At 53.1% G+C, this 14,529-nt stretch overlaps 1 protein-coding gene across 2 annotated transcripts in view; it reads right to left on the minus strand.

Annotated features, from left to right (window-relative positions):
• CRHR1 (corticotropin releasing hormone receptor 1) overlaps nt 1-14,529 on the minus strand; it is a 51,798-nt gene that overhangs the window by 25,496 nt on the left and 11,773 nt on the right. For both annotated transcript variants that reach the window (XM_064369182.1, XM_064369181.1), the window contains exon 2: nt 2,914-3,001. In XM_064369182.1, coding sequence (XP_064225252.1) covers nt 2,914-3,001 — 88 coding nt within the window. The remainder of the gene's footprint in view (nt 1-2,913; nt 3,002-14,529) is intronic.

Consider the following 14,529-nt stretch of genomic DNA (forward strand, 5'->3'; position numbering starts at 1 on the left):
ATCTGCCCGCCTTGGCCTCCCAAAGTGCTGGGATTACAGGTGTGAGCCACCATGCCGGGTCTAGCTAATTATTATTATCCTTCAATACTTTAAGTCCAGAGATAGAACTGATGACCCCAGGTAATTATCATTCTGATAACTCTGATTCTATTCATCTGTGATGTCACTAGTAAATAATTCTATTTCTTCCTGGCATTATTATACTCAGGCCATGATTTTATGAGTTGCCAAGTCTGTGGCCTGCCACATGATGGGCCTCAGCCCTGGGGACCCTCTCCTCTCCCAGCTCCTGGCATGAGGCACATGAAAGGCCCCCCAAAGACCCTGGCTCCATGCCAGCCGCCCCGGCCAGACACCTATCCATCTGTCTCGGCCCCTCCGCCCCACCCTCACCATCTGTCTCTACCAGTGCCCGTTGGTCTGGGTAGGTCTCCAAGTCAGAAGACAAATCGTCCATTATCAGAGGCCATTGTGGAGGGTGATGGATTGTGCACCATGCAGCCAGGCAGGCTGGACTGGAGGCGCGGGCATGGGGTACAAATCACCGTGGAATGAATGCCATTCATCATGGCCTGCTACCTGCAAGGACAGGTGACACCTTTGTGGGCTCAGGGATGTCACTCCTAACATAACAAACACACTGATAGAGCCTGACCTGGCCTAAGGGCTGGCGGGCTGCGGATAGAGCTTTTCTTCTCTGGCCCAGCCTCTGAGCAGGCCTCCTCCCTCCTCATCTCTCTCTCCTAGAACTCCAGACTCCTGCTCAAGGATTTACTTCCCCATTCCCCATCACAGCTGAACCAACTTTGCAGCCAGATGCTGAGGGCTCCCTGTACCTTCCCAGGCTTCCCACTCCTCCCTCCTCACTCCTCCCTAGTCCTTCTGCCAAACCCACCTACTGGTCCTTGCTGATCTCTTGCTGTAGCTCACAGCTCTGGCTCTTTCCTGCCAGTTCATACTAAGAGTTCTCTTAATATTCACCTTGAAACCTCCTCCTTCAGGAAGCCTCCCTGGATTTGCACCACCCCTGCCTAGCCTCCCTGCTCCCTCCATCATTATGAGCAATCACTGGCAAGTTCCTTCCCTTCATTCCAGCTACACAGTAAGCCTTTTAAAAGCCTGCTGAGGCTGAGACAGGAGGATCACTTGAGCCCAGATCTGGGCTGCAGTGAGCTCTCATTGTGCCACTGCACTCCAGCCTGGGCAACAGAGACCCTGTCTCTACAAAACAATTTTTAAGAATTGCCAGATGTGGTGGTGTGCACATGTAATCCTAGCTTCTCAGGAGGCCGAGATGGGAGGATTACTTGAGCCCAGAAGATCGAGGCTGCAGTAAGTTATGATTGCGCCACTGCACTTCAGCCTAGGTGACAGAGCGAGACCCCATCTCCTACAAAACAAAACAAAACAAAACCTAGTATTGGCATGACACTGTACGGTTTACGGTTTGTGAAATATTGCCATAAAACTTATGAATTGAATCTCATTGAATCTCATAAGAGATCTTTGGGGCGGGTAACAGCCCCCCTGCCCCTCTATACCTGGGTAAAGTGAGGTGCAAGGGCAGTTGAGGGTATGCTCATCCCTGTGGCTACCAGTACCCGCCCCAGGCAGGACATGACCAGGCACCTTCTCTGAGCCAGCACGGGAACCCAGTGTGCCTTCTGCAAGTCCAGGGCTTGTTTCTCTGCCACCAGCCTCTCCCTAGTGAAGGAACAGCTGGCCAGGAAGCAGCTGCCCCGAGCTGTGGAGGCCTCCTGTCCCCACAGAGCCAGCTTCAGAAACGAATGCCTCCTGCCTTCCTGCAGACACTTGTGTCTGTTCTCCGCTAGCATGCATCTTGCTGTCTGCCTCTTGGCACATGCATTTGTGGACTCGACTCCTGGACGAGACTGTGAGCCCCTCTTGTTTCCCCCAGTGCCCTGCATGGGGCCTGCTGTGTAGTCGGTGCTTCGTGAAAGAGTTGATGTGAATCAAGGAGAGTCTTGAAGACTCAAATAGAAGGTCCACGAGCCTCCTAAATGCCCTCAGGTGCAGGGACCCTCTCCGTTTTTGCCCAGCAGCAGCCATGCCCAGGACCACACCCACAGTTTTAAAAGACATGCCCTTTGGAGTCCAAAGACCTAGATTTGGGTCCCAGTCACTGCCATGTACTGGCTGTGCGGTACCATGGGGGTTATGTAACTCTTCTGTGCCTCAGTTTCCTCAACCATACAAATGTAGGGCTTTAAACCCTTGTGAGGATGAAATAAGATGATTACGTAAAAGCACTCTATGGTAAAGTGATGCAGATCCTAGTAATATCTGCAGCCATGCTGTCTCTTCTACTGGAGAAGTACAGAGCACGGTGTTACCACAACAGGAAGCCAGGCTGCCGTGCTCCACTCAGGGCTCCGGCGCTTACTGGTTCTCTGCGCCTCAGTTTTCTTATGTGTAAAATAGAGACAGTGTGCAAATTGGGTTAACATAGCTCCAGTCCTTGATCAGTGCCGGGCACGTGTTGACACCGTGCAGTATTACACTCTGGGCATTTTTAGCCACAGACTGTGGCAGCCTTTCTTCCTCCCCTGATGCCTCCCCGAGTCACAGCTCAGCAGCAAGGGCTGGGGTGTCTTTACCTGTGCCCATCCTGAAGCAGGGAAGATAACTAATCAGAATCCTTGCTGCAAGCTCCTCCTGGGTCCACAGATGCTACTAACCAACTGCAGTTCCTTCCCACCAACCTTACACCCAACTGCGGGGTCCTTCTCAACACGGTGCTCCGCGGAGACTGAAGAATTGCTTGGAGCCCTAGAGAGGATGACTCCACAAATCCTGTCTTAGGGCATGGTTCTGTGTGCAGGCCCTGGGAGACCTGGGGTGGTGATATTGTGGCGACCAGAAATCTTGCAGGAGGGGGTTGAAGGGACTCACCTGAGATGTTGCCGGCCAGGGACAGGCTCTCGCAGTGCTGGTCTTGGAGGGAGGCGGAGACGGGGTTCAGCCCCAGAAGCAGAAGGGCCTGCAGGTACAGGAGGTGAAGGACACGTTAGGCAGGGGCCATGAGCCATGAGCCGTCTGGCCTGCAGCCGCCTGCTCCCCCTCCCGCCCGTCACCCATCTACTTGCTTCCCAGACACCCGCCCCTCATCTCCTCTCCCCTCCCTCCGGGTCCTCTTTGCCTGGAAGGTCTGGAGTTGCCCTGTTCATGGAGGGGCCTGGCAGGGAAGCTGACAGGAACAGGAACCCAGGCTCCTAGGGAAGAGGTGAATTTTGCCCCTAGGGACTGGAGCGCTGCCAGAGGAAGCCACCTCCATCCCCATGGGATCCTGAGCATGGTCCAATCTCCACATACACCTGTGCACGCCCCACACCCTCACCTGCCTTCGGAGCACCACGGCTTCACTGATCCCCATAGGTGCACCCACTTCCCTCCCTCCAGAGCTGGCCTCTAGTTTTGTGAACCGCTTCCCCGGCCCTCATCCCCACCTGCCTAATTTTCCATCATCACAGATTGTGCCTCATCGTTGATCATGCCCTTGGACATCTGCTTCGGCACTAAATTTTCCCTGGGGCTGGTGTGGCTGTGCCTATTTGCAGATGAGGAAACTGAGGCACAGAGAGGTTAAGGGATAAATGTGTCTGGAAAGATGGATGCCCTATTCTAGGGAAGACCTTTGCCCTTCAACCTCCCTGAAGGCTCCGTGTCACTCTGATTGCAGAATTTCAGCCCAGGTGGGAGGGGAGTGGCATAGGCCCTATACCTGGAGGGCTGCCCCTTCTCCCACTAAGCCCACCCACACAACCATCACATCACCTGCATCCCTATAGGGTTAAAGTAGAGAGAGAGACCGAGTGTCCAGGGCCCCATTTCACTGTATTGCCATGGGCAGGTTACTTGACCTCTCTGTGCCTCTCTGTGTCCTCACCCGTAAAAATGGGCATAACTGTCCCCCCTCCTTTCAAGCTTACGTGACGTATGTATGTAGAAATCCTCACAGCACTGCACGCTCTGTGAGGGCAGGGATTTTCTTTTGTTCTTTGCACTCAAATTTGCTGAAGAAATGAATGACTGAGATTGTGTTTCTGGTATACAATAAGCACTCAAGAAGGATATGTTGACTGAGCTGAACTTGGTGGTTTTTATTTAGTTGTTGGAGGAGAGATGGCTATTTCCCCTGGGATTTGATTGAAAAGGGGTTAAGAAGCATGAGTGAGGGGCAGGGAGAGGGGATCATTGTAACCAGCCCTTCCCTCTGGCTGTGGGGAGCTGGGTGCCCGGTTACCAGCGGAGTTCCCAGACGGGATGGTGAGCCCAAAGCCTGAGAGGCTGCAGGGGAGGCCACTCTCCTCATCACCACCTTCACTTCTCTGCTGTTTCTTTTTGGGGTCCCCTCCTTCTGAGGCCCCCTGACTCTACGGCCAGGTGTCTCAGCCCCAGCCCATTTCCGTACCAACTGCAAATTTCACTATAGACCCTTAGCTCTGGAGGCCGGCTTAGGATTTCACAGCAGGAAAATGAGATTGGGAGAGAGGTAGGGGCTTGTCCCTTGGTGAGCAAGCTGCTAGGCTAGGGTGTAGGCTAGAAGCAGGGTGGTGGCCAGCCCGGGCACCACGCCGCCTTCCTGCGAGGAGCTGGGACTCCATGTGGTGAGTGCAAAAGCGAAGGGAGCATCAAAAACTTAGTAGTCAAGATTTAGAATATTTTCACATAATTATTTTTTAAATCAAAATTAACAATAGAAAATACATCGAGTAAATTATCGAAAACTTTTTAAAGGAAAGATAGGCTCAGTAACAGTGCTGGGCCATGTAGTAGTTTGGGATAAAAGGGGGGAAAGTCAGCAATGATATTAAAATATTATCTATCATGGCCGAGTGCAGTGGCTCAAGCCTTTAATCCTGGCACTTTGGAAGGCTGAGGTGGGTGGATCACTTGAGGTCAGGAGTTCAAGACCAGCCTGGCCAACATGGTGAAACCCCATCTCTACTAAAAATACAAAAATTAGCCGGGTGTGGTGGTGTGCACCTATAATCCCAACTACTCAGAGGCTGAGGCAGGAGAATCACTTGAACTCGGGAGTTGAGGTTGCAGTGAGTCGACATCATGCCACTGCACTCCAGCCTGGGAAACAGAGTAAGACTCAAAAAAGATGTATCTATCGTGATTACTGAGGTTGCTAGCACCTCCTCTCGTGGTGGGCTTGGGGAAATGCCTCACTTGCTTCACCCCAGGTGGGCCCTGCTCATGCACCGTCTTCCATCTCCCCAAGCCAGACTCCATCCCTCCATCACTGCCTGTCCTGTGCCCTCCAGGGCTGTCCATCCCCTCTTCCCTGGACCCCTCTTCACTGGCCCCTTTAGGATCTCGGGACCTTCCCCCAGTCCTTAGAAGCAAACTGACTCCCTTTTCCATGTTCACCTGCCGGGAATGCTCTCCCTTACCCCACCGCACCCCACCCCACCAGGGCCACCCCCTTTCATGGCACCCACTCCCTCCCACTGCTGTCCCGATGATGAAAGCAGACTCTGCTCCCCTCTCTCCCACCCACATTCCAAGGTCCAGGGGGATAGTGCCCACTCCTGGTCAGAGCCTGGTCCCCCGACCCATGACTCACCCACGTGGTCCCCTGAGTCTGTGGTGCCTGAGTTTGTAGTGGCTTTGTTCACTCCATTCCCTTGCTGGCATTCTCGTAGGGGTCTCTCTGCCCTGGACCAAGCTCCAGCTTCTGAAGCACAACCCCAGCCCTGCACCCCCATCCTGTGCTCTGTACACGGGACACTCAGCAAGATGGCACTGGAGTTAACCAACTCGATCCTGGGACTTAGGAGTGATGATAACAAACTAATTCATTTCTCTGGCCTCAAGAAACTTCCAGCATTTTATTAATCAGTAATTAAACTTCACAGTCTCCAGAGAGATGGAGAAATATCTTTACCCTCATTTTCCAAGTGAAAACGCAGAAGTAGAGAGAGGAGGAGGCCACCAGGCCAGCCGGTGGCTCTTGCCAGCTAAGCAGAAAGCAAAGTGTCCTCATGACAAAGCTGCGCTGCCTGCTCAGCAATCAGCAGGGACCCAGATGCTGCCCTGTCCCCAGAGAGGGGCAGCTCTTTCTAGAAGAGACTAGAAATCCTCGCTCCCTGTTTCCCACCCCATATCTCCCCATGCCACCTCCCAACACACACACACACACACACACACACACACACACACACACACACTCTCTCTCTCTCTCTCTGTCTCTCTGTCTCTCTGTCTCTCTCTGTCTCTCTCTCTGTCTCTCTCAAACTGGGGCTCCCAGAGCCAGCTCAGCCACAGGAAAATTAAAGAAACTGGTGACACTGGCCAGGCACAGTGGCTCATGCCTGTAATCCCAGCACTTTGGGAGGCCGAGGCAGACATATCATCTGAGGTCAGGAGTTTGAGACCGGCCTGGTCAACACGGTGAAACCTCAACTCTACTAAAAATACGAAAATTAGCTGGGTACCATGGCACACGCCTGTAGTCCCAGGTACTCAGGAAGCTGAGGCAGTAGAATTGCTTGAACCCAGGAGGTGGAGGTTGCAGTGAGCCGAGATGGTGCCACTGCACTCCAGCCTAAGTGACAGAGCAAGATTCCAGTTCAGAAACAAAAAAAAAAAAAAAAAAAGAAAGGAAACAAACTGGAGACATCTCCTGTTTGACAGTATCAGCCCCGCTGCCTGACAATCCACTTATCCATCTAATCCTTAAGCTGTGCTTCGTGCTCCGGTCCTTAGATCTCCTGCCTCGAAGGCACATCACCTTCTATTCCCATCCAATTACTTACCATCTCCCTATGGCCAGGTCCTCCTCATGTCTGCAACCCTCTGCCTAAGCAGTCTGTGCCCCCCCACCCTCGGTCACTTGGTCCATTCTGCATTCTTCAGAGACCAGTTCCAGGACCCTTCGCTTGGCAGCACCTGCCCAATCCTCCAAAGCAAAGCAGCTCAGTTCTCCCTCCAACGTACCCTTTTCCTGGTGCGCTCTGTACACGCGCTGGACCCTGTGCTCACGAGGCTCACGAGTAGAGCCCTTGGACCAGCCCTGAGTGCAGGAAAACCACTTCGGCACAAAGCACTTAGGACCCAAGGCACTAATTAGATGGCAAATATACAGGCTAGAAGTTCTTATTCTCACATCTTAATATCCTGGTGTGCACAGAGGAGCAGAGCAAATCTTGATTCATCAGAAAACCAAGCCAAATGCCAGGCAATGGGCCAGTCTGCCCTTGGCTGCCTAGAACCCCGACACTTCTGTCTCTCTCTTGAATGTGATGGTTCACAAAGCCATTTTCTACCAACAGACGCCTGGTGTTGCATTATGCAAAGAAAAATGCTTCTTAAAATTCCTAGACCAACCTTTCCTCTCCAGAAAGGTCTGCTCTGTAGCAGAATCTGTGCGTGTGCCACCTCTTGCTCTGTGGAAGGTTTGTGAGGGCTTCTGCCTGATTCCTGAATCGCACTTCCATGAAAAGTCCAGAGGTTTCCTGGATTTTTCCTCCCACTACCTGCTGGTCTCCTTTTCAAGGTCCACTGTGGTTTTCTGTCTCCAGCAACAGGCAATTACTGCACTGGCAGGGACAGGGCCCCAGGGTTTCAAGAATGTTGTTGTTTTCCCTTAAAATGGAAAATACTGTGTGTGTGTGTGTGTGTATGTATTTTTTTTTTTTTTTTTTTGAGACAGAGAGTCTCGCTCTATCACCCAGGCTAGGTTGCAGTGGTGCAATCTTAGCTCACTGCAACCTCTGCCTCCCAGGTTCAAGCAATTCTCCTGCCTCAGCTTCCCAAGTAGCTGGGATAACAGGCCTGCACCACCACACGTGGCTAAGTTTTGTGTTTTTAGTAGAGATAGGGTTTCAGCACGTTGGCCAGGCTGATCTCAAACTTCTGACATCAAGTGATCCACCCGCCTCGGCCTCCCAAAGTGCTGGAATTACGGGTGTGAGCCACCGCTGCCGGCAAAAAAAAAAAATGAATTCTTAACCTGGGGAGCAGGCAGTGTGAAGATCTACAAATAAATGCAGCCACTATGTGTGACAGAAACCAGTTTCCTGGGGAGGGTTCTTGGCTTCCTCTACTTCTCACCAACAACTAGAACCCCAAAAATGGTGAGTACTGTGGTCGGGGCATATGGTAAATGGGGTGAAGTGGACATGTCACCTCTGAAATCAAACCAAAGTGCTTTTGGCCCTTCTCAGATGCCTCTTGCTCCTCCACTCCATCACCAGCCCCGGTCACTGGCTCTCCTTTCAGAACCAAGTTTTCAAGACTTCATGTGATTTACTATCTTCCAACTAGTAGAGAAAATCAAAATGGCGCTGAAGCTGGCAGAGTGTGAGGTTCACTCACTGGCTAATGCCTCACTTCCATTCACCAGCCTGGCAGCCCCAAGGCTCCAAATAAAACTTGCACCTCGGCTACAAATCTCTCCACTCACCAAAGAGCCAAACCTTCAAGGTTAAAGTCTGAGGCCAAGGGTGTGTGCGACTCGATGATGGCATCTCGTAAAAGGATTTTCCAAAGATCGAGTGGGTCCCTGGCATGGAAGGGAAAGCAGATCAGGCAGATCTCCTGCTCCCCATTTTAAGTCTCGGGTAGTTGATGTGCCCAATGTCACAGAACTGTTTTTAGGAGCTAGGATTCAGTGGGCAGGTGCTCCTGCCTTTCGAGATGAACAATAAGGAGAGTCGCGCCTTTTGGCTGGCCAGGCGCAGGTTAAGACGGGGCCTTGGCAGAAAGGTCGGCAGGGGAGAGGGAGGTGGCGCAGGAGCCCGTGGAGGGGGTGGAGGGCCGGGCTGTGACGTGGCCTGCGCCAGCCTGCCGCAGCTGCTACCCACGCCCCCACCCCCAGGCCCAGCACAGAGCGGGGCTGGAATGAAGCTGCCATCCCAATTCCCAGTGTGCTTTTGGCATAAAGGTTAATCACACCCAGAAAATGCTTATTAGAGACCATAAATAACCTTGTTGAGTTTGGTCTTTAAGGCACAAAAGAGCAATTTCCTTTGATGTGATGATTTGGTAATTAACCTTTGGGGAGGGTCCTGAAGTGCCACTGGAGGGAGGCAGCTGTGGCATCTGAGGAACAGGGAGAAGGGAGCCTGCTTTCCCTCTCCTTTCACAGCTGGCACTGATGCTCAGCTTGGGAGAGTCCCCAGAGCCCCCAGGGGTCGGGGACCACACCGGTCTTTGACAGAGCCACAGCTTGAGAGCAGATCTTCAGCATGATTCCTCACCCTTCTGCTGAGCCCCGTGGCAGTGCTGCCACTGACTGTGTGACTTTGGGTGAGTCACCTGACCCCTCTGGGACTCCACTTCCTCATCTGCAATGAGGGCAATGCGGTATGTGTTACCCACTTCAAGGGGAGATGGGCCACTTGCGGGAACCCACGAGAGTTGCTTCTGCAATGTGATGCCCTTACCGGTCAGCGCAACTTGGCTGCTCCGGACTCCAGCATGCGCCTCCATTGCAGAGGGCAGGCCTGGAGCAGCTTTCCCGATGTCCCTTCTGGGCCCTGGGGGAGGCCTCGGAGGCAGGACCTGCCTCTCCTTATCTTCCGTCAGTGCCTTCTGACTTCCCAGGAAGCTTTCCTTTGGGAAGGAGTTTTTCTGCTTAAAAGGAAAGTTGCTTTTTGGGTTTGAAATCCACTGGATTGAGTGGTGTCTCCAACCCCTGTGCTGGTTTGGGATCCTCCATTCACAGTCCAGGACTAAGTATATGATTTGGAAAAAAGGAAAGGAACTCAGAAGAGATGGGGAAGGACAGACAGACACACACATCTGTGACGATGGCAACACGAGGCGCAGACGGAGGCCAGGGGGCCATGGAGTTTCAGATGGGGTCAGCACTGTGGCAGTGAGCGCGGGCTTCCTGGGGGACGTGAGATGGAGGATGGGGCAGAGTGGATGTGGCTGTCAGAAGGAGAGAGAGGGCCTTCCAGGCAAGGGGAGGGTCCTGAGCTTGTGGGGGTGTGGCAGGCTGCCTGCGGAGAAGCTCAGACACTGGGCTGAGATGGATCCAGTCAGCCTGGAGCACCGTGCGGGTTCCTGAGCAGTGAATTCTCCCAACTTGTCACGCTCATCATCCCAGCCAGACAGCCCAACTGTTCCATGGAGGCAGTTCTGCAGGTCAGGGTGAAACCAGGCCCTGTTGCCTTCCCTGGCCTGGGAGACTCTGGCAGACTCTGACTCGGGACCCAGAGATGCCCCTGACTCCCTAGTGTGGCCAAGATCACAGCTCTCCCTGGTGACCCCAGAGGCAAGGTCCCCAGCCCACACTTGCCATCTGCTGGCCAAGGTCCTGGGTCCTGGGGTCCTGCAGGCTCAGCAATCCCAGTCCCCGACCCTTCTGACTCCACTTAGCACTGCATTGTGTTCAGGTGGAGCCTATTTTAAGCAAAGCCAAGAGAAGAAAATCTAAATTCGATAAAGAAATGAGGTCATATATGAAGATTTCTCTCAAAAGCTGGGTCTCCCATTGCATTGAAATACTGGGATCTGGTTTGCAGAAATAAAGCATCTGTGCAATCAACCCTTCAGAAACATCTCTGTACCTACAGGGGACATATCTGTAGTTACGGACTAATTGAATACAAGAGCAAGGCAGGCCCCACATGCAATTGTGTGGTTTCTGCAGAATTTCTCGCCACAGAAGTGCCAAGTGGATGAGTGGGGGAGAGACATGCAAGATGTGTGCCAGCAGAGGGGACCCCATGGGAGCCTTTTCCCATCCACCCGGATGGCGACCAGCCAGATTCAAACTAGACTAGGGACAGAGGGCAGCGATGCCAGGGGTCCTTTCTCAGCCCTCTTGATGGCCCAGGCTTCTGCTCTGGAAGCAGCCTCCTCTCCCCATCCCACCTCAGGCCTGAGCCTCCTCCCACAGCCTCTTTCTGTGACAGCCACAGCCGGCCCCCATCTCAAGGCAAAGAGCCTGTGCTTTCCCCCAAAGTGGGTGAGCACTGAAAGATTATTCCAGGCAGGCGAGAAATAATTTATTGTTACATTTAATTAACTTAAATTGCTGTTGTACAGAGAAGAAAAAATGGAAAGGAAAATCTCCTGCCTACAGTTAAGGGAGGGGGGATGCCTGGGTGTTCCCCGCCCCCGGCCTTCTCCCTGGGGCCCCCGGCTCAGGGTGTCCCTGCCCACCCTCCCTGCTACTTCATGCCTCTGCTCCCTAATAAAGGCTTGCAGCAGGGCTAGAAAGAGGGGTCACCTGTCTCCTCGACCCCAGCTCCAGAGTCACACACACCCTTCCTAGGTCTCAAATGTACTGTTTGTTTGGGTTATAAGCTTCCTGTGGGCAAGGTCTGTGTTTGGCTTTTTTTTTTTTTTTTTTTTTTTTTTTTTGAGACAAGGTCTTGCTCTGTCGCCTAGGCTGGAGTGCAGTGGCGCAATTTCAGCTGACTGCAACCTCTACCGCCTGGGTTCAAGAGATCCTCATGCCTCAGCCTCCCGAGTTCTGGAGTAGCTGGGATTACAGGCACCCGCCACCACGCTTGGCTAATTTTTATATTTTTATTAAAGATAGGGTTTTGCCATGTTGGTCAGGCTGGTTTCGAACGCCTGACCTAAGATGATCCACCTAACTCGGCCTCCCAAAGTGCTGGGATTACAGGCGTGAGCCACTGTGCCCAGCCTGTGTTTGGCTATTTTTGTATCCTCAATGGGGCCTGATTCAGAGCAGGCCCCAACACATTTGTTGAATGCATAAATGACTGAATGAATAAGTCAACAGATGGGTTTTCACTTTCTGCCCCCTTTGACCATGGGATGGGGCCTCGTGTTGATTCCCACCAGGACATTGTGATGGGCCTGCTCCCTTTTCGTCCTTTCCCTCTCTGTTCCTCCTGCTCACTAGGAGCTCCCTCTCCTCTCCTTGCTCCCAGCATCGCCCTGCACCTTGGATTCCAGGAGGGTGTGCTAGAGGAGAAAGCACTCTGGGTGGGAAGCACAGGGCTGGAACCCCATTCTGAATCTGCCAAACTTGCTCTGTGATGGTAGAGAAGTCATTTCCACACCTCAGTTTCCTCATCTGTAAAATGGGGAGGTCACTGTGTTCTCTACATTCCTTTCCAGGTCTGACTATGCCCAGGCTTCAGGACTTAACGGAAGAGAAGAAATTCAAGTCTCTCAACTTGGAGATGGAGAGATCCTTGTCAGAATCTTTTATCTGCCCCTTCCTACCTGTGTGACCTTGGGAGAATCACTGAACTTCTCCGAGCCTCATTTTCCCCATCTGTAAATGGGGCTGATAGGGATAAAATACTCACACCCCAAAGCTCCTGGAGAGATTCAACAGCACGGTGCATGTGAAACAGCACAGGGCCGGCTGCACAGGAAGCACACACGGCTGCCACTCGTTACTCAGCCTTGCGCGTTCTTCCTTCCTGACTTGGCCTTTCTCCCCAGAAGGGCCCCCTGCCCACTCAGGGCATGCACCCCACTTTCCAGCACCACTCTTTCCCAGAAGCCAGCAGCAGTCACTTACAGAAGTGAAGTGTCCATCCCGGTCAATGATACGCGTTTGCTGGGCATGGGGGCGGGGGGTGCCCGGAGCGCAGCTGACCTCATGTCCTCCCCATCTTCCCTCCGTTTCTGCCCCTCATGCATTCCTTGCTGCCCGTGTTGGTGTGACTTGCTCTTGGATTCACTCATGGATGATTTCTTATAGCTCATGCCTTCCTGGCCTCCTGCCGCTCTCCTCCCCAACTTCCCCTCTCCCTGTCTTAACCACCCTACCCCTCTCAGTCCTCCCTTTCACTTTCCTCCCTCCCTTCTTTCCTTCCTTTTCTTTCTCTCTTCAGCTTTTACTGAAGGCTTGAGCAGTGCCAGGCCCTGTGAATTTCTTCACTGGGTCCTTCTTGACCCAGTGAGGCAGAGCCCTTACTCTCTCCCCACTGTTCAAGCGACAGACTGGTGCACCCGAGATGGTAACTCGCCCAGGGTCTGACCGCAGTAACTGGAGGGATTGGGATCGGAGCCGGGCTCCTGCCCCTGGCGGCACAGCCTGTTTCCCTGCCTGCCCTGCCTGCCTTCCCCTCCCTCATCCCCGTCACAAGCATGGATCCTCCAAAAGACATACGGGTACAGGTTTCCTTTACCTTTCAAACTCTGGCTCCTGGCTGCAGCCCAGCTCCCTCAAAGCTGGCAGTGGGAACTGGGGGGTAGACACCAGTAGGACCCTGTCAATGGGTGGGACTCAGGAAGGTTGGCTCTCACAGAAGAGGGGAGCCCAGCTCGGGATTCTGATCCAGCCCCTACTCTTGGGAGCTGTTAGCTGTAAGTGGCTCCCAGATACTGGGAAACCGTCCCTGAGGGGGTGGGAGGCAGAGCCGAGGTGTGGGGACAGCCGAAGAGACACCAGCTACGCAGGTGACACTATCAGCTGTGCTCTCGGCTCTGTGGCTCTCTGACAAGTGTAAAGTGAGGGGGATTTCGGCGTTGGCAGAGAAAAGATGTCCTTTCAGGAGCTGCGTTTTAAAGGGATTTAAAGAGGGCCAGGAAGGGAGAGTGAAACTGGTGGCTGGAAATTAGGTTCTATTTTATCTAAAAATGCTAAAGGCATTGGGGCTGTTTTTCCTAGAGAAACGACTGCCTTCCAAGGCTATGGGAGGTCAGTTTAAAGAGGGCTGCTGGACCACCAAACCCCACTGAGCAGGAATATTGAGGGCAGAAATAGGACAGACCATACAGTCCATAAAGCAGGAAATGGCCCTATCTTCTGACTCTTTGCCTATAAAGGTAGTGACTTAGACAAAATCAGAATTTCCCGACAGTGCTTGACACCTGACCTGGGAGACGGAAAATCCCATTTTTTACACCTCGCCCCACAACTCGGGGTTCAGTAGGCCTGTGGGAAGCTCAGAGGCCCTTCTATTTTTTTTAAATGCTCTCCAGTGGTTCTGAAGCATCAACAGAATTGAGGACAACTCAGCTAGCCCAGAGATTGTCTCCTGGAGGCCATTTTGCCTCCCGGGGGATGTTTGGTAATGTCTGAAGATATTCTTGGTTGCCATAATCAGGAAAGGGGGACGTGCTACAGGCATTTAATGGGTAAAGGCCAGGGATGCTGATCAACGTCCTAAAATGCACAGGCCAGCCCCCACAGCGAAGGATTATCCAGCCCCAAATGTCAATAGTGCCAAGGATGGGAAGCCCCGGGTTGGAAGGTTGCAATGCTCCGCCCCAGCTTGAAGACACTTGCCTGCCTGCCCGTTGTGGGGGTGGGGTGGGGGAGGAAGGTGGCTGCAGCGGGTCCTTGGAAAGAGTGGGATTACAAGAGGGAGGTGCCTTCAGGGCAGGAAGACGCCGTGGATTGCACTCTTCCTGGTGAATGCCCTGTGCGACCTTGGACCAGTCAGTCTCCCAGAAGGCAGGGGACTGGTGGAAATGACCTTTCCTGGCCAGCTGGGTAGATGGGAACTCCTTCCCCTCACTCACTGCTGTCCTGGCCCTGCTGGGTCAGTGCCTCCAGATCTCCTTCCGCAGCGTGTGCCCAGGAGATACAGGAAGGTCTGCCTGCTGATG

Source organism: Aotus nancymaae, unplaced genomic scaffold, assembly GCF_030222135.1.
Source record: "Aotus nancymaae isolate 86718 unplaced genomic scaffold, 86718_ANA_hifiasm-v0.15.2.pri h1tg000089l, whole genome shotgun sequence".
NCBI lineage: Eukaryota > Metazoa > Chordata > Mammalia > Primates > Aotidae > Aotus > Aotus nancymaae.